This window comes from Falco rusticolus, chromosome 1 (genome assembly GCF_015220075.1).
Source record: "Falco rusticolus isolate bFalRus1 chromosome 1, bFalRus1.pri, whole genome shotgun sequence".
Taxonomy (NCBI): domain Eukaryota; kingdom Metazoa; phylum Chordata; class Aves; order Falconiformes; family Falconidae; genus Falco; species Falco rusticolus.
This window is the reverse complement of record NC_051187.1, coordinates 11,291,675-11,315,435: the sequence shown is the minus strand read 5'-3', so window position 1 is coordinate 11,315,435 and position 23,761 is coordinate 11,291,675. Positions and strand designations below refer to the sequence as shown.

The 23,761-nt window shown below is 50.7% G+C and overlaps 1 protein-coding gene across 1 annotated transcript in view; it reads left to right on the top strand.

The window, feature by feature from the left end:
- LOC119158137 (protoheme IX farnesyltransferase, mitochondrial) overlaps window positions 1–9,492 on the top strand; it is a 104,563-nt gene extending 95,071 nt beyond the window's left edge. Inside the window, exon 7 of the mRNA XM_037409699.1 lies at window positions 8,011–9,492. Within this exon, the coding sequence (XP_037265596.1) occupies window positions 8,011–8,453 (443 nt within the window). The 3' untranslated portion in view covers window positions 8,454–9,492. The remainder of the gene's footprint in view (window positions 1–8,010) is intronic.
- Window positions 9,493–23,761: the final 14,269 nt, after the last annotated feature.

Here is a 23,761-nt window from a genome sequence, read left to right as displayed (position 1 = left end):
GAGCTTTCAGAGCCCCTGGAGGTGCACACAGCTCTGGGGGGGCAGCCCCCCGGCGCAGGGCAGCTCCACTGTCCCGCTGCAGGAGCAGGGCAGGCTCCAGCTATACGCTCCCTTCAGTAGACTCAGCTTTTTGGGGTTTCACTTCTCAGATGAAAGGCAGCAGAATTTGCGGTCTGTTCCAGAGGAGACAGAGATATTCATGTCACTGACATACGAGAATTGGAAGCTGGGGGCCCAGGAGTGTGCTTTGTGGGGGTAAAAAGTGAGGCAGAGGGACAATACTAGTAAGCAGCTGGTCTGAATTTAGGACAAAAGCCAGTGGGCTGATTTTTTTTCCCCTTTCCATCCTCACAAGAGACAAAAGAAATGGCAGTTCCACCGTGGGGCACCTGGGGGGCTGGCCCCAGGAATTCACAGGCACCGTGCCCCACGCATGGCTGTTGGGGCACAGGGAGGAGATGGGGCACTGTGACAGCCCCTGCGCCCCCGGGCGTGAGGCACAGCACCCGCAGGAGAAGCACCGATGTTCTGGGTGAGTGACGGAACATCTGCAGGAGGAGCAGGACGGGGGTCTGTGGGAGGGACTGCCACCCTTGGGTAGGTGGGAGCCCCAGAGGGAGCCTGGAAGAGGCGGCTGATGAGGAGCCCCTGCGTGGCTCTGCAGGGCTGCAGTCCTCTGCCGAGACAGGTCCTTTGGCAAACCCTTCCTAAACAGATCTGCACGTAACGAATGGCCAGGGCAAAGACCGTATGTTCATCTCACCCAGCAGGCTCGCTTTTTTAGTGGCATCGGTTGCTGGGGTTAGCTAAGACAAGTTATGTACCGCATGGCTTTTTTTTCTCAGCCTTGCCTGTATAATGAAAGGTCTTTCCCTGTGAGGCTTTTGGCCGTAATAGCCTGTTGTGTGTCACACAAAAAGTGTGCGTGCCTCTGTGTGACTATATGCAGACAGCGTTTCTCCACATGGGAAGCGTACCTGAGGACATCTGGTTTCCTCCTGTTAAAGGCGGTGGCCGGGAACGCTCCCTCGAGGTGAAAAACCCCATTGCCAACTTCATTTCCCATTCCTGGTGGACACCAAGGATCATCCTTTTGTTTTGCAGACAAGCCGTACGCAAGGCCAACATCCCCTTCCCTTTATGTGCTGCAGCAGAGAAGTCTATCGCCGCTCCGAGACGCTCCTGTCCCACAAGTCTTTTGTGCCATCCTTCAAAAGAAACGGCTATTGAAACCCATGACCATGAAGCTTTTGAGTTTTCCAGCGTTTTTCTCCGTGCCCTTGGTTTACATGACCGTGTAACCTTGAAGGCGCACAATCAGGGCCGCGCGCGGGGCGGTGCGTGCCCGCACTGACAGCCGGCACCATTGTCTGCAGCCCCGAGACCTTGTGCAAAGCTTTACAAGCGAGACTTTCCCTTTTTGCCTTCTCAAGGCTGCTTAGCAGCTCACGCGGCATCTGACACAAGCAGTAGCATCTGCTTTGTTTTCCAGTGGAAGCAGAAGTGCCGGGTGCTGCCTTGCTGCGCTGCTAACGGAGGAAATGCTGCGGTGGGGAAATAGGGGGGAATTGCATCCGTTTGGTTAAGGTTTGCAGCTAGATAATTCCCAAATGTCTTTGTGTTTGAGAAGGCTTCATAATCGCAAATGAAGATGTAAATTTTGTAGCGCTAATCCCTTTTCTACTTCCAAAGACAATGGGAAAATGAAATAGTAGATAATATTTTTCCTCAGGAGTAATTGTACAAAGGCAGTATCTTGAACACTTGTAATCGGAGGCTAATTGATTTACCCTAATAGTCATGTTCCATCACCAAAACAAGCTGAAGGAAAGGCAGTAATCGTCGCACCTTCCAGCTCTCCTTCATAAACAGAAAATGCCATCGCCAGCTCAATAAGCCAGTCCTTACGTGTCAGGACACTACGGCTGCGTTATGAACGTGACTTTTCAAACCCCTCTGAATATTTGTCCAAATTCCTCCAAAAAACCCTTTGGGTGTTTAATATTACATGGAATCTGTGATGGGCAGCAAGGCTTTGATGAGACTTCAGAATCTTCCTTTACCCCCATAATTGCTGCGTATTAGAAATCTCCAGGGCAGACTACTGTGTTAAACTTGTTGTGAACGAGCACAAAAGAAAAGATAGAAAATAAATGCATTGGGAATGTTTCCAGTACGTTTCCTGCAAGTATACCATCCTGTAAAACTCCTGCAGGACCACAGTGAAGAGTTCTGGACCGGTTGTGTTAAATTTCCTCTAGAAGAGGTGAAAAATGCAGTCTGAGACAGCACGGTTGCTTGCAAGCAGGTGGATACAGCTGGACCAAGTCAAGTCTCTGAGCTCTAATCTACCTTGTCTGGATTAAAGAGGAGTAATTTGTTCAACATCTTTTAAGGGAGGAGAGCCAGTTGTGTGCTATCAAGTAAAGCAGTGTGTGGTTGTTTCCTGACTACGATCCATTAAAAGGCTGAGTTTAGGCTACCAAAGCCTTCCCCCTCCTGACAGCAGCCAAACTCGTACCAGTTTCCTAAAGACAAAAGGCCGGTGCTTTCCTCTAATAAGTCAGGGAGCTACCAAGGTCTGGAAATAATTTTAAAATTCCTTCACATTATTCAAGGCAGAAGAATTACTAAAATTGTGCTTTAAGCAAAACAGCATTCTTAGGTTGCCAAGGCAGTAAACACCAGCTTTGGGAAATGCAGTAAGATTTCAACATCTGTTTTGGAGCTGATATTTTAACCATTCCATGTTTATTTTAATGCCTGGTTGGCCACTTCCCAGTCATACATGTGCAGCACCAAAGCAAAGACAGGAGGAGTGAGTCCGTTCTTGAATGGATGCTGCAGATCAGCTCCCCCTTCCTTATTTTTTTTTATTTTATTGATTAAGTAAATAAGAGTTTGTCCTGTCTAGAGCTTGAAAGGGATATAAGAGGTTTGCAGAACACAATGCGGAGGGATGGCACTGTGTGTTGTCTAAAGAACAGTGAGGAGGATAAGGACAAATAAGTTGCTCCCCCTCAGCATGTTTTCAGGAGCCCGGTGTCAATCCAGCAGCCTCTGCAGATAACCTGGGACGTGGTGGCCTTGACTTGTGCCAACCAGCCCATGTTCAGCCGCCTGCCCGGGCTGGGTGGGCTCCAGCTGACCCTGCTCTGGAGGCTGCTGCTTCCACCAACACACGCTGTGCTCCAGCCCTTGCCCGCTCGGAGCTCAGCTCCTTTTCTGCCCTGGAAGAGCTTGCCTTCAGAAATGTTTCGGAGAGTTTCAACCTGATCATCCCAAACTATCGTGCCTTGTTTAAGAAACAATTCAGCGGCACGTGAAATCATCGCTACTGCTCCACATGCCAACTGCACAACGTATAAAGCTCCTTGATGATGAAACGTATTGTCAGCATGTAAGAGGCGTATTTCAAATCGCTGCTTAAGAGAGTGACATCCTCAGCACGAGATGGTCAAGCAGCATCCAAACACTACTTCTGCCCTTTAGGGGATGAGAAAATAGGTTTGTGGTCCTGAGGTTGCTTTGCATGAATGAAACTGTTCGCTCAGAGTGATGCTACCAGCATGATTTCTGTTGGCACTGATAGCTTGGCAGCTGAATGTGCCCACTCTTTCTTGAGTAGATGCCGTATAGAATCGCACCTCTTACATCCTTTACAGGACTGAGAAGTCTGGGGACTCGCACTGGGATCTGGAGCTTCCCGTCCGTGGGTCACTGATCCCAGCATAAGCCCAGGATGGGCAGGACAAGAAGCTGTGGCCACCTGATTGCTATGCTCTCCTCTGCCTTGTGTTAACCACTGGCCAGAGTTCACACCCTGCAAGGGCTTACACCCTAAAAACCATCTCCCAGTTTCCTGCTCATAGGTGCTCTGCTTAGCAGAGAGGCCAAAAACTCGGTGGGCTCAGGTGCTGACATTGCTCCCTTGCCTGAGACTTGGAACATCCAGCAAATGAGGTCATCAGATAATTGTTTTAAAAGGAGTAAAATGTAAAATTTTAATCAAAGAGGTACCACAGTGCCTTCTTTACACCGTGAAGAGCGTAATTTCAGAGGTGGATGCTTCTTGCTCTTGCAGTTTTGAAAATTTGACTGTCAGCTGCTGTGGTTTGCAAGCCTGCTGTCACTAGTTGCTTTTGGAAGTCTCATCTCACAATTATTTCCAAGTTTTACCCAAATTTATTGAACCTTAAAACGTCTTGTCAAGCAGTTTCCAAGTCACTGTAGAATTTAGTGTCGTGTTTGTTTTAGGAAAAGTGCAATTTATAAAGCTTCAGTATTTCACTAGATAAAAATATATTTACAGAAAGTACGAACCATTTTATACCTTCTTCGATGCCAGCTGACATTTTTGCTTTTTCTTAGATATTGAAATAAAACCCTCAGCTTGTTCTTGTTTATTAAAAAGAAAATCTGTTACTATTTAAATACTAGTAAGAGTATTTAGGACAAGAAAAACAGCTTAACCTTAACATTCATGATGAACAGTAAAACCTATTGTTTACCTTTAACTCTGTGGGTGCTGTCGGACCTACCTGCTCCTCTGCAGTCCTGCAACTTTTGAGATGGTTTAAGCTAGCACAAAGTGGTTAAATAGTAGGAACTCCGCAAGAAAACATTTTAGACGTATTTTGCACAAAGAGGGGAAGAATACTGGAAACCTGGGTCCTAAATAGGCTTCATTTTTTTTTCCAAAATTGAACAGGGCTTGTTCACCAAGTTACCAGGATTTGCAAGTGTCTGCTCGCAGCTGCCCTGGGTTCTCACACCGGGAGGGTGAGCAGTTTTGAGGTGGTTGCAATTGGGCTAAACCTGCAGTTATTAAAAATCAGGCCAAAAAAGCCAAGGAGTTGGGGATACACACAAGGCAGGTATTTGCAATCTTGCCGTTTATAAACAGTTGTGGGAAAGCTGCAGGATCTGGTGCTAACTCCTGCTGTCCTGCCTGCCCTCGGGTGTCCTGGTGCTGCGGAGGGGCCGGGGGAGCCGCCGGGCTGCGGTGCCCGGGGTGCCGGCTGCCTCCCGCTGCCCGAACAAGCGCCGTGGCTCGGCTTGGATGCCGGCTCTGCTTTGCAAACTCTATGCCAGCTCCATATCTTACGGCTGTGAACAACCTCATCTGGTCTTCACTTAATTATAAACTCCACAGAGAACAAGGAGATTTGTGTTGATTAAACTGATTTCCCAAACTGTTGGGAGCTGCGCAGTGGCAGCAGAGTAGGCTCTGCGCTATTTTGAACCAGGTTAGTCTCCAGAGTTAGTCTCGCTGTAATATTGCTTAAAAACACTGCTGACCTAATTATGACATAGTTAACATTCGTCTAGTAATTAATGAGTATTACAGTGTCTGCTCTGGGCTTGACAGGATTCCTACTGTGGGCTCATTTGATGCTGAATTGTGCTCTACCATGTGCTGTGCTTTGCAAGTCATCAGTCTTACGTGACACTTAAAAATCTCTGACAACCTGACAATCTCAGCCTGGGCAGAGGAAATTACAGGATGTCCAAGGCACATGGGAAACTAACCAAAAGATCGGGTCACTTAAAATCCTCATAATGGGCTATTAAATTGTTTTACTGTTCAGCTTCTCTGTAAAATATCAATTATCTCAATGGTTGTAATGTAATCAAAGTAATTAAATTCCAAAGGCTTGCATGTAAAAACCAGAGCTTTGTAAATGGGAATCCAGCCTCAAGTAGTTTAGTCGGTCTGTTTGTGTTTAAAAGTTTCTCCAGATGACTTTTTTTTTTTTTTTTTTTAATGGTGTTACAGTTAGAGAACTGTTAAAGGTTTTTGTGTGTTTGAGGTTTAGGGTGTGTGTTGAGCTTGGCTGCACACAACATTTGAACAATCGAGTAAGCAAAGCCCGTGTTACAGCCGAAACACAAGGATGCAGCCCGTGGCAGATGAGGAGCGGGCTGCTCCATCACCGTGGGAAGCAGGGACAGCCTCTGCCTTGGCCCGGGCTCCATCCCCTTAACCTCCCTCAGCTGACAGGGAATTGTCGCTCACCTTTCACTGAGTTCTGAAAAATGGCAAGCTAATGGCTCTAAAGCGCTTCAGATGTGAAACTTGAAAAATATTCCTATCTTAGGTTTATCACATTCAGGATCTTGCCTCCGGTGATATGTTTTACAAGAATAGGAAAAAGCTAAAGAATGACATATTACAAGAACATTTTCCCAATTGTTTCTCCTGGTATAGGGATTACTACCCCTTGACTAAGTTTTATTTCTGTTTTTTACAGTAAAGCTACTCCCTTAGGTTTCAGCAGAACTGAATCAAGTCTTCTAAAAGAGATGGTTTATAGAAGGTGCTAAGCATCCACACCCTGAAAGCTGACTTTAGTAGGATCGATTGGAGGATTTGCAAGTGTTTTGGGCTGTAGTCCAGAAAATCACGTGTAATTAGTGACAGGCAATGTTGTTCCGAATGCTGCATGCCCAGTATATGAGCGTCTGTCTCCATGCTTCATATAATCAGCTTTCAGAGCCCTGTGCTCACCTAATGGAGTATTTGTTGCTCAGTTTAAAAAGCAATGAGACAAGTCTTTTATACCACTCCTGGATCTTATAAGCAACTGGAAACCCCCATTAAGGCTAATGAACCGTTCCTTCACTGGCTGATGAGGTAGGGCCAAAAAAGCGCCTTTTTTGCAAACTTAGATTATTATTTGCATGACAACAGCAGTGCAAGGTGCACTGTTTAAGACGTGAACTAGACATGCACAGCTCCAGGGAACACACAGCCAGAACAGCCGGGGAGAAGCTGTGAACCGTGAAGCAGTTCTAAAGGAGACAGTCACTTGGTCTTTGTTCGAGCCCCAGCAGTGGCTGGGGAAGAAGTAGCGTTTGGGGAAGAATTTAAATACATTAACCTGTGTGCAGATAAGTGTTGCTGTTTCTGTTTCTGTCAAGTCATTAAGAAAGTGATAGACTCACGGCTCCAGCTGAGAAGTAGTTTCCATAGAGAATGAGCTCATGGAGGCAGGGAGATGTAAAGAAAGTGTTAATGCCAGAGCAGAGTGTTTGAGAGCTGGGGAAACAAAAGGAAAATCCAGGAATGCTCATAATGTGCAACAGCCTTGGGGGATTTTTTGTGTCTTCAGACAAAATTAGTGAAGGGAGTTTAGTCTGAAGGCCTCCTTGAAGCTCACTGAAATCAGCCTAGAAGCTGCTTCTGCCTTGATAAGCCCCATCCTGAGAACAGCTCTGAAGAATGTGGTGCCTCCAGAGCTGCTTTTTGAATGTAAAAGTAGCTACCTAGTGGTAATAAGAGTTACTTGATCAAACTACATAGAAGTTCCTGCAGTTGGTTGGAAGGAGTAAGAAGTTTTCCATCTTCTGTCACCTCCTCAGCAGCTTCTGCCAGTTCTGCCTCCTGCCCAAGGTCCGTAGTGGAGGCGCTCCCCGCTGTGAGCAATCCCCTCTCTTCGTGCACCGGGCAAACGGAAAGCTTGGCCGTGCTCCCCGCTGCCAGGGTGCTGGCGTTTTCCCAGTGCTCGGGAGGAAGCGCTTACGCTCCTCTTCTGCTGTCACCGAGCAGGGCTCCGTGGTTCTGGGCGGTGTGACACTGCTCTGCCCAGGGGCTTTGTTGTTCTGTAGACGCACCAACTCGGGAAGCCGGGAGTAGGAGCTAGAGGCTCCCAGGAAAACAGCCTCCTGCCCAACTTCACTTCATTTCCATCAGTCTTCCCTCAGGTTGAGACTGAATTGGTGCAGAAACCAATTAGTGATGGTTCGTTAGGAGGAAGTGACTTGTTGAAATGCTTTGCAAATTAAACGCTCCAAAAACAGAAGAACCACCATGCGCAACCCTGTGTAAGTGCCGTTAACAACAGAACGTGTTGTCTCCCAGCACGTGCCTTGTCTGCGGCACAGGGCGCCGTGATGGGGCCGCAGCGCTGCTCGGTTGCAAACGCAGCCTTCACCTGCTCGGGCCTTTATGCAGCGCTTCTTGCGTGGCCCTCTGATGCGTGTTTCCTTCTCTCTCCCCCACTGCAGGTGCGTTACTGTTAGGAGGAATCCTCTACTCCTGGCAGTTCCCTCACTTCAACGCCCTGAGCTGGGGTCTGCGGGAAGATTACTCCCGAGGAGGGTACTGCATGATGTCCGTCACCCACCCGGAGCTGTGCAGGCGCGTGGCTCTGCGTCACTGCCTGGCCTTAATAGGACTCTCAACGGTGGCTCCGGTTCTCGACATCACCACGTGGACTTTCCCCATCATTTCGCTCCCCATCAACCTCTACATCTCCTACCTCGCCTTTCGGTTCTACAGGGATGCAGACCGCAGCAGCTCCAGGAAGCTCTTCTTCTGCAGCCTGTGGCATCTGCCGATGCTGCTGCTTGTCATGTTCACGTGCAAGAAATCTTTCCTGGAGAAGGAAGACAAAGGCGATCTGCTCGGTGAAAGTCATGGGAGGGCTATGGAAATTAGATTGCCTTAAATGTCAATTACTTGTCGTCCTCGTGACACATCAGGTAGTATATTTTAGTAATTACAAGGGGGAAGCCTGTGGGGATCTGTTTGAAGAAGAATCATTTGTGCCTGGTGACCACTTCATGTGATAATTTTCTATTTTCTTCTGAAGGGGAATGAGAGCTTAAAGCATTTGTGAGCCTCAAGCCCTGTTCACTCATCACAAATTTCAATTTAGCCTACGTCAGAAGCACATCACTTTGGGATGGCTTTCCGAAGTGTCCATGGGTCGTGGTCTCTTGTCTCGTCGATAGGTTTTTACTTAGTCACATGCGCACACTTACTAACCGCCTGCACTGGCAGCCTTGGCGAAGCCGTCGGGAAGCGACAGATGAATGATTTATCACCCCTCCTCCCCGAGCATCCTTTCCAAATTAAGCTTTGAGGCACATGGTGGGTTGGGTGAACTCTTTCTCATCTCTATCTGTGCCATCCCCGCTCTGGTGTCACACAGAAGCCTTCAGTTTCTGAGGCTTTTTTCAATCAGTTACTTTTCCCAAGGTTCCCATTCACCCCCGTAGATTTTTAGCTTTCATACAGCTGGCACAATGCTAAAGGCATAAAGAAAACTGGCTTTCAGCACACTACACATCAGCATTTAAACAAACTCCAGATGAACAGCGCTTTTATAGCATATACCTTGAACACACTCTTGAGCTGTTCTACTGTACATCCATCACGGGGAATTTCGGACTCCCATGTGGTTTTACGTCATTAGGATTTGAGTCCCATGTGTCAGATCTTCAGCTGGTAGAAACTGCCATTGCTGTTTATGTCAGTGAAGTTTTGAAAAGGTGTAGGAGGTGAGAACCAGATCTCAGAGTCTGGTAGTTTTAAGGCTTTTCTATGCTAATGTGTCTTGTGCCAGCCTGTTCGGTCTTGGTGTCCTCGGACAAGCTCTGGACTTGCATCAAGAGCTTGAACTGTATTTAGTATCACACTGCGGTGGCTCAGAGAGAAGGCTTCACTTATGCGGTTTGTAATTGATGAGGAAAGACATTTTACAGGAAAAAAAAAAAAACACACGGGAATTTTTATCTAATACTGCAATGTTCAAATTACTGATGCGACCAGCATGTCTCAAAAGCAATTATTGTGGATGGTCTCATTAGGAAAATGCATTATCTTTGTTAACTGATACACTGAAGAACGTTTCTAGCCATGGTCAAATGTGCTTGCGATCCCACTCTGGGGCTGTGGCTCACCCTCAGCCTACCTGGGGCTGGCTGTGACCTGCTGGGATGCTTCTAAAGGCAGCAGCATCCAGGGCAGACAAAGGCTGTGTTATAGTTTATTGTGGTAGTTAGTGCCTGTTACGACTTGATTTGTTTTCACGCCAAGATTTCTTTCCCATGTGGAGAGGGACTGGGCAGCACAGTTGTGCATAGATCCAAAGATACAGTAACAACTGAAATAGGAGACACTGTCTCTAATCTGATCCCGAATAAAGCCCTTTGGGAAACGTCACAAATCTGCCACCACGTGCGTATCACGCTGACATAAAATCTTCACTGGCTACTTTCATGATCCAGGCCTAACTTCTGGTCTCGGTTATGCTGGTATAAATCAGGAGTGACACGGTTAACCTCTGTTCTGCTGGCGGAGGTGCTCGCAGGAGCAGAGCCACCTGTTTTACATGGCTCTGCAATAATCAATTGTAAGATTTTCTGACTCTCTCAAGTGACTGCAGATGACAGGACTGAGTTCCCTCTTACTGTTCGACTGATGGACTCCGTTGTACTCGAGTTACTGTGGGCAACACTTCGTAGAAATGTCTGGAAGCTGTGCAGCTCCTGAATTTGTTTTAAAAACGCATCCAGTCTTCTCTGCAATAAAGTGCATACTGTTAAAAAAAGGAGATGAATGCTCAAAATCTGTTTTAAATAATTCATTTATGATTGAAACCCTGGTACGGTTCAGTTAATCACAAAGGTATTGGATAAAGTTTTGTGGCATTTCTCGCAGCAACGGTATTCTGGCTCACTGCAAGGGCAAGGACAGCATGTGAAATACTGGTTTATTGTGCAAAAAGCACATTGAAACTAAGTTGCATGGGAGTGGAATGGGTTTGTGCAAAACCAAAGGATTTGGTCAACCTTTAGCTGGGAGAGGAACCTGAAAGGAACAGATGGCTCACAAAACCCACAGATTTTGCTCCCAGAGGCAGAAAGTGGTGCTGAAACAGGAGGGTTGTGGTTTTCTCCTAAGTCATTATAGAGCCAGGCTTCAGGATAGCCTGCAAGTACCGGGTGCTGTCCTGACAAACTCCGTTTTGATTAAAGGTCCCAAAGACATACCTGTGGTTCCATTTTGAAGAGCAGTCATCTTCATGTCTTGGGCCAAAATGTGTAACATTCACGGGTTTTAGGGCTAGACAGGAGCTTAGTAATCATCACTGAGTGTCTGCAAAATGCAGGTCACTGAGTTGCACCAGCGTCTCCACACCCAGTTGCTGTGGCCTGGAGAGAAAGCTTGGGTTTAGAATGAGTGGATCTGGGATTTGAAAATAAGAAAGACCCTTTTTTTTTTTTTTTTTTTTTTTCTTAGAAAAGAGCTTTTTGCATCTAGAAGGTGTTCTCTGCTTTGCCACAGAATGGCTATGTGTCAGGTACGGATGAAGCCATCTGCTGTCATTTTACTGCCTTTAGGACGTTTTGCTGTTGCATGTGCTTTGAAAATAAAAACATTACCAAACTGGAATCTTGGTTGCAGACGGGTAGCACAGTAGGTGCACTCGGGTGTCCTTTTTGGTGGACAGTGCACAGTGGCTGGTACCACTATGGAAATGGAACAAATACTGAAGCATCTGCTCTCATCCAGGGGTGTTTGTGGTCCCTGTGACCGTACGTGGAGGATTAATGTCAGCCATCCCTACCCCAGCACTGCTGATTGCTGCCCACATTCCACAGGGGGAGAGGCAGGTGAGGTGTGTCAGTGTGTCCAGCTGGGATCGCTTTGTGCAGCCGGGGCAATGCTGGGAGTTAAACCTGGGCATCCTGCATCTCCATGCTGGGCCATATAAGCATCAGGCTTTGCACAGCTCCTTGAATCCGAAACAGCAGCTCCAATGTAGAATTGCAATGTAGTTTTGTTTTTTTTTTTCCCTTGTCCCACTGAGAGAACTTGAATGTAAGTTGTTTGTCATCCTGTTATCCCGGTTACTCAGGATCTTGCCGTGAATTGGTCCTCCTGCAGAATACCTGCTATGTATGTGGTAGTGAAAAAAATGGCAGCAATGCGCCATGTCCCTCCTGCCACTGGGTCTGCTGGTAGCCGGGAGGGTCCCATCTAGGTGTTGCTGTTGCCGTTGCAGTGGGCACCACGAGAAGCCTGTAGCGAAGCTCACAGAGAAATCTGAGCCAGTGACTCAAGGATGAAGCTGGTTTTAGTCTATTTGGATTTTAAACCTTTTGCGTGGTTTTGTGGATAAAACAGTAGCCCTGAGGCTCAGGGGATCTTCATTCTTTCCAGATCTCTGTTGGAGAAATGTGCTCCAGCTATAAAACAGGCACGGTGACATTTCACCTCGTTGGGCAAATAAATAGCTTATGTTTTTGTCAGTCCTGTACCCATTTTTCCATACACCCTGTAAAAAGGCTGATGGTTTGGGGAGCTTTGCAGAGAGCTGGCACTGGGTTCCCCCCTGCTCCTCTTCTTTGCTCTGACCTTCAGCAAGTCGCCTGATCCCAGCAGGCCAGCGTGGGGAGCTGAGCTACGTGCCTGTGAATCGCCCCAAGCTCTTGGGTTTGCAAGGAGACCCCAGGTCCTGCGTGAAGCCGCTCGCGGTACCGCAGCATGGCAGGCATTCCGGCAGGCCAGGCAGTCCGCTGGGCTCTGCGCTTTGTTCCAGCTTGAATGAGGAAACCCAACCCCTGCGCACACAGCTCTTTCCCTTCTCGTTTCCCCCACTGGGTTGTGGGTTTTTTTTCTCGCTTCCTGTATCAATCTCCGATATAATCTGCCCCAGCAGAGTAACACATTCACACTCTCCTGGCTCCAGCAGCGTTTCCCACTCAGCCAGGCCACGGCGTTTCAAGGCTTACACAAAACACACACGTCCTTTTCAGTTCTGACAATCCCAGGAGAGCAGGAATGGAAACAGAGTGATACTATTAGAAATCATTATCATTACAGATAGAAAGCGTGTTGTTCTGGTTGCTCTCCAGAGGCGATTAGATATTCCCCCTTCCTTGGAAACACAGGCTGTCTACAGAACACTTTGCTGTTAAAACAGAAATATCAGCACTGTTTGCCTACCAAGGAGCTCTGCTGGAGGTGGTAATGCTAGAAGCTCCGTTGCAGGCTGTTCCCGATGGTGTTTCTTAACCAGGCAGAGAGCCAGCCCCGGCGAGGGCTCGTGGGACGCAGGATGCCACTCGCGCTGGTGGCGTGTCCTTCGGCCGGTCCCTTGATTCTTGGTGCTGCTATTTCTTCTTCCAGTCATGGAGAAGGTCAGTCCTGCAGGGCAGGGCATGTCCCCTGTGGGTGCGTGTCCAGCACTTGACCCTGCCAAAGACAAGTCAGAGTCTGGTTCCAATGTTCGTCACCTCCCAAACAGCGTGTTGTTGATTTGGAGTCAACGATGACAAGTGAGTTGTGAATTCAGAAGTGCTGTTGCGGAGGACCCTCCTCCGTGAGGGTCCCTCAGACTGTGACTTGCTGGGTGGCTCCATTGATGTTTTTCAGCTCCCTCCGAAGTAAACGTACTGCAGACTTGCAGGGCTTTGACGCAAAGGTTAGCAAGGTTTGGAGCTGCTTTCCAAACCCTTCTGTCGACTGAGCTTTCAGTATTTCTTGAACGTGAGATAGTCACTGTGCCCTGCGGTGGTCTGGGTTGCCACGTCGCAGGGGTCCCTGCCCCTCCGAAAGGTTGCTCAGGCCCAGAGCGGTCAGAGGCTCCCTGGCCCAAAGAAGAGGGGGTCTTTCAAGCACAGCATGTGTGCAGTGTCCCAAAGCCATTTAGACCACCATCAGAAGTGCATGTGTTTAAAAGAGCTGGCAGGAATAACTCTCATCAGCTCTGCCTCGTACACTTTCCGTCACCTCTGCTTTTCTGCTTCCAGACTTTTAACTGTTTGCACTGAAGATTTTCCAGCCTGGGTCAGCGCCTCGGGCTGGGGTTTAGTTTCCAGTGTTTCAAAAAGGCACGGTTCAACTGTTTCACAGAACAAGGTTGGCAAAACGAGCTGTTTTCCCACAATGTGGAGACATTTTTCCTACCGCTCCTAACCAGTTCTGGCACCTCCAGGCCTTGGACCGAGAACTGACGATTTGGCAGCGGGCTCATGCGAGTTCAGGTTGGTGCATTTATCCATTCTGGGAAGGTACCTTGTGTTTCCTGGAGTCCCTGAGAGGTTACTGCTCCCAAATGCTTGTTTGAGCGTTGCTGCTGATACCTCTGAAGTGATGCTCTGAGTGGAGTAGGCAGATACCAGACTGGGGAGCTGGCAGGGAGCTGCTGCACTGGTCCTTGTGCTGCTGCCACGGTCCTTGTGCTGTCGCTATGGTCCTTGTGCTGCTGCCATGGTCCTTGTGCTGCCGCTGTGGTCCTTGTGCTGCTGCCATGGTCCTTGTGCTGCCGCTGTGGTCCTTGTGCTGCCGCTGTGGTCCTTGTGCTGCTGCCATGGTCCTTGTGCTTTAGCGACAGCAAGGACTAAAAAGACGTGCCTAGAAGGGAGGGTGCCTGGCCATCCCCATTAGAGCTGGGAAAGTTGCCCTAAATTCACACCTGTATTCCCACTTTTCTACGAGTCCTGCTGCAGCCGTGCCTGTCGAGCGAGGCAGTGTGATACCTGAGTTGAGGTTTTCACACCTCAGAGGTGTGTGCAGCCCCAGAGGCCAGGGCAGTTTGGTGCTTGAGGTTTTTTTCCCCCGGTTTTGCTGTACAAGACACATGTTCTGTCCTCTGCTCCCCTCTCTAACACTTCCTATTGTAACCACAGCTTCCCTTCCATACATTTTTTTCACAAAACATTCTATAAAGAGCATTGCTTGTACCCATCTAAACTGCAGCTGTAGCCAGACTTAAACAGAAACACAGACTTCGGGGAACTGCCCTGAGTGACTGGAAGCAGAAGGGCTCTGGTCTCCCAGACTGACTGAACTGTCCCTAACTGGGACCAGTTGGGACATTTTGCCCATCTTCCTCCGCTGAAAAGCAAGAAAGGGGGAAAGGGAGAGCAGCATCCCTGCAGGTGGGGTAGAGACCAGCCCATGGTGCTGGGGAGGACAGAGCTTCCAGGTGGGCAGGAGGGCTCCACCGGCGCCCCTAGAGAGCTGAGAAAGGCTGGGAGATGTTTGGGATTTTTTTTTTTTTTTTTTTTTTGGCCAGGGAGAGAAGGCACTGTATCAAATTAAACTTGAAACAGAGATGCAAACGAGGTGATTAAGGCATTTCTGCCGTGCTTCCAGGGGAGCTGCTGGACAGTATCCAAACAGGGAAGGGAACAGCCCGAGTTTATCAGCTGAACCCGGAGGTTGGTACGGATACTGGGATACTCGCACCGCGGAGCAGCCAAAGGGCTGGGTGATGGACGTGCTGCACCTTGGCCGTCCCTGCACCAACCGCTGCCAGCCAGCGTGGAAGGGGAAGCAAAGCGCGGCATGCCGAGGGAAGCGGGATGCGCGGGGCCGCACAGTCACCCAGCAGCAGAGAGAGGAACATTATTTAGATCTCTCCTCCCCTGTCTGATGTCCCTGGCCTGCTGCTTAGGGCCACTGTTTGCTTGTTACATGCACTTGGCTTTCGGTGGGATCAGGGACTGGCAGGAGCGGGTGATGCATCGGGCGTGAGGCTCATTAACCCCCCTCTCGTCAGAAATGAGCGGTGGGAAGAGCCTGGTGGCAGCACCTGGAGGAGATGCTCCCGCAGCGGCTCTGCCCTGTGCTCCTCACAGTGCTGTGTGGGGTGGCGGGTCTGTCCCACCCTGTCGGAGCCCTGGGGACCTCGGCCAGCCCTGGCACTGCCTCCGGGACCTGCCAGTAGCTGGCAAATGCTTCCATTCGGGGACGGGAAGGGGTCTGTCTGCTGCACTGCCGCGCTGCTCCTGGCAGGTCTGGCCCCCAAGAGCCCCCCAGCATCCCCATCAGCATTGGCACCGCATCCCGTGGGAGCAGCCTCCCTGCCGGTGTGCTGGTGAGCTGAGGAGCCACCGCGCTGGTGGGGCACAGCTGTACGGACCACCTGCCGGGCTCGGCCTTGCCGGGCTCAGCCCTGGTGGGCTCAGCCCTGGTGGGCTCAGCCCCGGTGGGCTCTGCCATCGGAGCCGTGGCCCGTGTCTCTGGCAGCTCGGAGCCAAGGCGCCTGCTCCAGCGCTGCCGGCCCTTCGTGCGCTTTGCTCGTCGCAGGGGCTGCGGGGGGGCCGTGCTGGCCAGCCGGGCCGGTGGCCGCGGACCTGCAGCGGGACGGACGGGCTCCGTCTCGCCCGGCCGCGATGGCAGGGAACTCCCTCTGTTGACTTATCCTGAAGTTGCACCCCTTAATCCAGCGGTGTCCCTGTCTCTGGTAATAAATAGCACCTTCCCCGAGTGTCTTCAGCCCTTACTAAACCACAGCCTGGACTGATTACTGCTGCTTTTGTAGCCTTTACAGAGCTGTTTTTATTTATAATTGCACGCCACTGGTGTGTTCATAATGATTTTCCCTGCTGCCTCCCATGCGGTCCCGTGCTACAAAGCCACATTTTGGTAGTAGCTGTTGTTCGGTTTGATCACTTGTTATTCAGATGACATATTAATAGCAGCATCTCTGTGAGGCTTTAGAGCGTTTTCTTCTTCAAACCATCTACAACAAAAGCCGAGGGTTAGCCTTAATACCACATGTGATTCGTTTGCCCCCCCTCCAGCGATGAGTCCAATTAAAGGAGCGCGGTGCGAGAGCCCGTCTCACCCATCCCGTCCTGCCTCAGCCCCAGGACCTGCTCCCGGACCCCTGACCCAGAGGTGTGTGAGACTCCAGCGGGAACAGGGGTGCTGGGACAGCCCCGCGTGGCTGAAGGGGGATGAGTGTGTAGTTGCCTGTGTGTAGCCTGTAAGAAGCCTTTACAAAATATACTTCGCAGATGTTCATTCACGCCTTGTGATTCCCCTAAAACCCAATTTTACGTTATTTGACAGAGAGAAAGGGCAGTGAGGCTGGGTGCTTGGATGCTCTGGGGATGAGGAGCCGCTGGTGAGGACAGAAACCAACCCAGAGGTGCCTGATGCCTCCGGAGCAGGACGCTGCCTCCAGGCTTGGCGAGTGGGTGGGCAGGAGTGGGGCGATGCTTTTTATTTTAGCCATTTACGGGGGGGGGGGGGGGGGGGGGGGGGGAAGAACACCCAGCAAAACTTATCTTTGCTGGAAGCGGTTTAAATGAAACATTCAACCAGCTGAGGCTGCTGCCTCGGCTTTCATTCAGAAGGGGACTGTGAATGGACTCCTCACCCACTTCAAAAGGCCGTGGCAGCGTGTCCGCTGTGGCGCGGGTCATTCATGGGCACTACAGGAGATGTGAAAACATCTGCTAGGTCCATGCCTGCCCCTTTCAGTACAGTTACTCCCCTTGCTAATAATTGTCTGTGTTCTGTCATCTAGAAAGGGACTTTGTGTGCCTCCCAGGTATTCTAATGCTAATTTGTTTAGTTAAAAAGGAGAAGAGGCTAAACAGATGTGAACCATTTGGTTAGGTTGTAGTTCATTTGTTAGGAAGTGCAAAGGATTCTTGGCAGGATATTAAATATTACCTTGGCTGCTCACAAACACTTCATATTTCAAGAGAGGAAGGGAGGTAGGGACTGCACTCCATAAATCAGCCTTTTCAAAGAGACAGAAAAAGGCAAACATTTGATAAATCTGTGTCATTATACTTAAGAGATCAAAGGGGTTTTTACATATGTATTTATGCAACTGGCAACCTAGGAGACAATAATAACAAACATAGATCTCTGACAGCTTTACAAAAATAAAAATTAGCTGGTTCTAATCTGTAATTATCTGGGAACTGTACGAGGTAGGAGGTTGCTAGCAGTCAAGCTTTAAGTTGCTAATGTTGAGACGATGAGCGAATGTTAAGTCATTCATAAATACATTAGGAAGTTCCGCGGGCAAGAGATTGTGAAAGCCACCGGCTGGTAGGCAGGGATGCCCACTGCGTGCACAGAGCTGGTGTTACACACCGAGCCCAAAACAGCCAGGCAGTAATCACAACCAAAAGTCACCAGGGAAAGCACTGTTTCACTGTGTGCTAATTGCCTTTGTGATTTTCCAGCAGATGATCTAGCAGGAATCTACCTGAAGGATCCCTGAAGGTAGGAAGATTTCCACCCCTGGTCTCTCTCCTGCTTGTAGATCAGTGTCTGATAGCTTCTGTAGCCTGGGTGAGCCCTGCCACCGTTCCCAGATTAGCCTGACTCGTGCTGTACAGCCACCTAAAGTACAGAACTGGAGCCAGCGACTCAGGTAAGTCAGGGAAGGAGCTTGGGAAGAACCCAGAAGAGGATTGCAAGCAGCAGGAATAACGGGAGGATTAACAGGGGCTGCAGTGGGTATTGCTTTAATCCAGGACAGAATTTAGCAGAGGAGTTGAAATCTCTCCAGAAGGAGCAAGGGCTGTCGCATCTCTCAAAAAACAAGGAGAAATCCAGTTGCGTGAAAATAATTCCATGGACAAAGCAATGCAGCCGCAGAAATTAGAGAAGGAGAAGTAGCATTATGTCATCTCGCTTTTCCTTTTGGCCAGTCACTGAGCTGATTTCCTATTCTCTTGTGCTGTTTTAAAATGACTTCAGCAACTTGGTTTCTGCTTGTTCCCATGGGAAACTTCCACAGTCTATAGATTTCGCTGGTAGGAAACTCTTCCTGACAGTCAGACTGTATTTTCCTTTACTCAATTCCATCACATCACTCCTACTTACGCCTCCTTGGAGCACCCTAAATGCTCTTCTCCATTGAAGTCGGTGGAGTTATGTGAGCAGTAAATTTGGCCCGTGGCACTTGGAGAAATAGATATTAAAACCCCAGGGACAAATTAGGGGCGAGGGGAGGGAGGGCAGTGGGGGAAAGGAAATGGTTTCAGGTTGAGAGAAACAAGATCTCCTCTTACATCTGTACAGCGGTGCTGCCCACTGCCCCGGTGGGAGCATGCCTGGGACTCTGCAGCAAAACGTTGCAAGAGGCAGCGATGTCCCTGGGCTGTCCCCAAGCGCTGGCGTGGCTGTAGAGCCGCATCCGAGGGCTCGAGGGCAGTGCCTGGCACTTGGGCTTACATGCAGAGGGATGGCACAAAGCCCTGGGCACTTCCCTGGGTAGTGGCTGACTTGTTTTGAGTGCCGGTGATGCCACCCACAGTCACCCCGCTGCCTTTCACCCCGGGGTGGCCCAACCCCACCGTCTGGCTGTGCGCAGCTGGGATGGTCACCAGCCCTGACCAACACAACGCTCACTGCAAGCTGTGACTCCGCTGGTTGGTGTTAGCACCTGCGTTTTTCAGGACAAAATCCCAGATGCCCTGGGCACTTTCCCCCAGCTCTTCCCTCGCTATCGTGACATTAATATGAGTCCAGCAGATGTGCGCAGTGATGGAGGTGCTGCGGTACAGAAGGAGAGGCGGCTGCTGACAGGCACACGAGATAAGTACATCAGCATCCCTCAGCTCCCCTCTGCTCCCAGACCGCTGCAGGCCACCAGCCCACAGGCTGCGCGACAGACGTGGCAGAGAGGAATAGAGGGGACAGCACCGAGGACTCCTTTGGGTGGAAGAAGTGGAATAAACATATGTGTGATCTCTCCTCCTGGGACCCTGCAAGGGGACAAGGGCTGGGGACATGGACCCATGACTGAGGAACATCTCAGTGTACTGCAAAAGACCAGTAAGGGCAACAAATCCATTATAGATATATATGTGGAAGAGGACACACAATAGCACAATAGCATGCAGAAGCCCCACACCAAAGCCCTTCCTCCCAGTGTGCTAGGTGCTCTGTGTTCCTAAAACAGAGGTGGTGGTGGCTGGTCACCTCCTCTCTGGCCGTCACTCTATGCCAGGACACTCCAGGGTTACATACTCCAGAATGCCTTATTGTCCCATGAAAGTGCACTCGGCTGACATCATGAAATGGTGAATTACTTTCCTCCAAACAGGACTGGGAGTGTGTCAGGAAAACAGCATCCTCTCTGGACTGGGACCAAGAGCACCCTGGCTTGATTTTGGGTACCTGCTCCTTCCCCCCACCACCCCCACCACCCCAGCAGGACTGGCTCCAGCAGATCTCTAAAGAGCTGTGTGTGCCCTTCACTGACAGACAGCTCTTTGTACTTCAGAAGAAAGAAAGAAGGTGCTGAGCATTTCAGCACTGCCTTGCTCAGTGGCAGGAAAATAATGTTTGCTGAAAAGACATACGGATTTTCTAGTTGGGAAAAGACAAAGCAACAAGGTGAAACTCAGCATCAGGCCAGGAGGATAGGGTCAGCACTGGGAGATGCTGCCTCGTGTCAGACTCCAAGAAGCTGCTGGAAAGCACATGCCTGCAGCTGCAGGGACGTGGCCTGGGAAGAGCCCTCCAGGGTGGATGCCGGCGGGGTAAGCCCGCAGACTTGACCCTTCCTTCCTCTGTCCTCGCCGGGGACTTTGATCATCTCAGCGTGAAGGTGTGCTGCACTCTCTGCTTTCCGTCCTGTTTTAACAAGTGTGTCTTGCAGAGCTGGGCACCCTCCAGGCCCATCTCAGCGCTGCTCCACTGAGCGCTACCGTGACCCCCTGCCCGGAGCCGCACCTTCCCAGTGCCAGCTGTCATCAATCAATCGCCAAGAAATGGGATCCCAAGACTGTACTGATGCAGCTCAATTAACTTATTGATTAACCAGCTAGCAAGACAGCCACAATTATGATTCAAGGGCTCTGCAGTGACAACACAGAGCAAACCCAGTCTTGCGTTGCTGTTTGTGCCCATTTCTCTCCAACCCGGGGTTCTTCACCATGTAGCCCCCATTGCTCTGTTGCCCTCGTCAGCGGGGCACGACACGCATGCTCCTGCCACAACTGCTGCATGTGGGACATTAATCAAAGCGTAAGAGCCAAGAGCAAGCTTGTGAGCCTCGCTGGAGCCCGGCAGTCACGGTGGCAGCAGGTACGGGGGGGACCTGCACACTCCCAAGCAGATGTGCAGGCTCCAGCTGGAGGCAGGTGGGTCAGGATGGAGGCTGGAGCCACAACTGGTTCCCAACCTTCTCGTCAAAACATGCCTCACCTGCACCTCCTGCTCCAGGGAGAGCTTGGACCAAGTGGGCTCAGCCCTACTCCTGACCTACCTTTGCTCGGATGCTGTTTCTGATCACTTACCAATTTGCCATTCCTAGGGAAAAAGCTCCTGACATCCAACTGCTGAAGATACAGTTACAGTAAAACTTATCTTGGGGCTATTTTTCTTAAAAAGCCAATCCAACTTTTACAAGCTACAGCTGACATATATTAAGGGCTTAAACCAAACTTTCTGTGACATTTTGTTGATGTTATCCTGGCTGGTGCTGGTGGATGTAAGGGACAAGGAGACTTATTCCAGCTGAAGGGTTTTCCTCTTGCCTCATGGGTGTAGGAACATGCAGTGGAGCAACCTGCACGCAGAAGCAGCAGGTTTTGAATAGTACAAAGCACCGAGTAAAGAGGTGAGTAAATCTGGGTCCAGGAGAGCCAGCCTGTGTCACCCATGGAATGATCCCTGCCCGCCGCTGTGATTCATGCCTTGCTTGGAAGTGCCCTCTTTAATTCTCTTCACAATTACCAGGCTGGGCCAGCTGGCAGAGCTGTACCAGCACACGGAGGGAAGCTAGAAAGCAATTCCTGCTGCAATTGCACTTCATCTCTGCTTGCTTGGTGTCACCCGTCAGAGCGCAGGCAGCCCAGCAGTGCCATCTATTCTCTCGCACAGCAGAGGAGTGCTTTGGGATCGCTCGCTGTTTTGACTCCATAGCCAAAGCACAAACGATCTCCTTGCGTCATCCCAAAATCTGCTTTGCAAATACCTGCTCCCGGGAAGGATGGAGACCAGTGGCACTGGTACTGGAGGTGGTTTGGGTTGCCCAAGCACTATTTTTAGCTCTGTGTTAACCTGCTGTGCAGCTTTTAGAGAGTCGTGCAGCTCTCAGGGTCTTATTTCCCCTCTTCAATCTGCCTGGTTTAATTAGTTTGTAAACTCTAGTTTGTAGTTTGAGATTGTTTGACAAGATGCTCACACCACTTCTAGTGTGATCAGAACAATTTACTTTTCCACGACACTTTTCAAGATTTGCTGTAAAGCTGGTGTATGAAGAAGTCAGCATCATGCTATCACTTCTGACAGACAAAAAAATCAAGGCACTTGGTGGTGAAAAGGTTTGCCTTTTCTTTGATAGCAAAAGTTAAAAATAAAAGGCAGAGGTTCCCGCAAAACCTGGCTCTGCCCTTAAAGCAACAGTGCTCTGAGGGCAGCTAATGCAGTACCAAAATCTATGCATCTTCTAATAAAAATGTGGTAGAAAAGCTGCACACGTGTGTTGAAGCCACTGTTACATGCTGGCCAGATGAATGCTGGCTGAGGCACTTCCACAGAGTGTCCAAAGTCCCCGCTGGCTCCTTGGAAAACGCTGGCATGATCCGGTCCTGGAGAAGAGGATCCCAGTGCTCATGGTGTCGTGGAAAGGGTCTCCTTAGCCAAACGCTCTGAATTTGGCTCTCGTGGACTGTTGTGTTTGGTCCCTGCATGTCCCTCCCAACACGTGGTCTGTCGCAGATCTCACCTGCTGTTTGTATAGGCAGGAGGTTCCAAAAATATGGCTCTGCAAAAGGTGTGGTTCATCAAAAAGCCAACGCGCATCAGAAGAAGGTGTAAATCCAGGTACTTTGGGGAAGAGGAGGACATGACTGAGATGCCCCCAACGCCATGATGCCCCAGTGCCTGAGCCCCAGCTGGCAATTCCCTGCGGCCGTGGGGGAGCGGGGAGTGGGACTTTCTCGCTTCTCTTTCTGTCCTGCAGCCTCCAGAGGAGGGATGTGGCCGGCACAGTGGGGTGTGCAGCTGGAACCTGGCGGGGACAGGCCACCAGGTGAGAGGGTTCGGCTGCCGTCATCCCAATCTAGCTGCGACACTAATGGAACGGAGGGAAATGTGGATTGACAGGCATAATGCAGAACTGCAATATCTTGTCTAACGGTTCCCTTTTGTGTCTGTACAGCAGACAGACCTCTGAACCCTTGTCTTTAGTCTAGCAATTAAACTTACTATTTCGTCATTAAATCTTGTTTAGGGATGAAGCCAAGTCTGATTAACATTCTTGAGTGGAAGCCCGGGGTCCGGCCAGCGCAGGGGTGCCTCAGCCAGAGGCCACGGGAGCTGGGGTGCTGCCCGTGTGAACCCCCCCACGGGGGAGAGAGGTCCCTGTTAGCAAATGTTTACCGGGGTGTCTGAGAGCCCAGCCGTGGTCCCTAAATTGCAAACCTCTCCAGTTTCCTTTCCTTAGTGGTTTTAGAGCACTAGATGATGCTGGAGACCCCAGTTCCGATCCACACCCAGAACAGCTTTGCAGGAGGCACTTTGGTCAGGCAGAATTTACACTCGGGTGAGTCTGTTAAATATCATCTATCGGACCTTAAGAAGGTTCCACCGTCACGTTGGATGGATGTGTGGGGCAGGGAACAAGGGCTGCTGAAAGCATCAGCACCCACCGCCTCCCCTCCAGGCAAGCACCTTTGGTCCCAAAGGACTTTCCCGAGGGCTTGCAGGGATCGCGGCGCCCACCCCCGAGGCAGCTCCGGACGGGCCGGAGGGTGAGCACCGAGAGGGGCTTCGGGGCCGGGCCAGCGCCCTTCCCCGGGGCCGGCTGAGCCCCTGTGGCGCGGTGGGTACCGGGCAGAGCTGGAGGGGGGCGCACCCCCCCCTCAGGGGGGCTGGGGGCTCGGCTGTCAGGGTCCGCGTGTCCGGGGCGAGGGCCCACCACGGCAGGAGGGGCTCCCTGCTGCGGAGATGCGGGTTACACACGGCGAGCCGGGGAGGGCTGTCCGCCCGCAGCCCCCGGCTGTCCCACCGGCGCGTCCCCCGTCCCCCGCGCGTCCCCGGCAGTTCCCCGGGAATCTGGGCGAGGGGCTGTTCGGGCGCTGCCGCCCCGCACGGCACCTGACCGGCGTCGGGGGGAGCCCCCGGCGCTGCGGGGCACGGGGCTGACACCCCACCCCCCCGCCCCATGCAGGCGCCGGGCGAGCGGGCCCGGACGCGGCGGGATGGGGCCGCAGCGCTATCGCGGCCGGTGCAGAGCCGCCGCCCCCGACG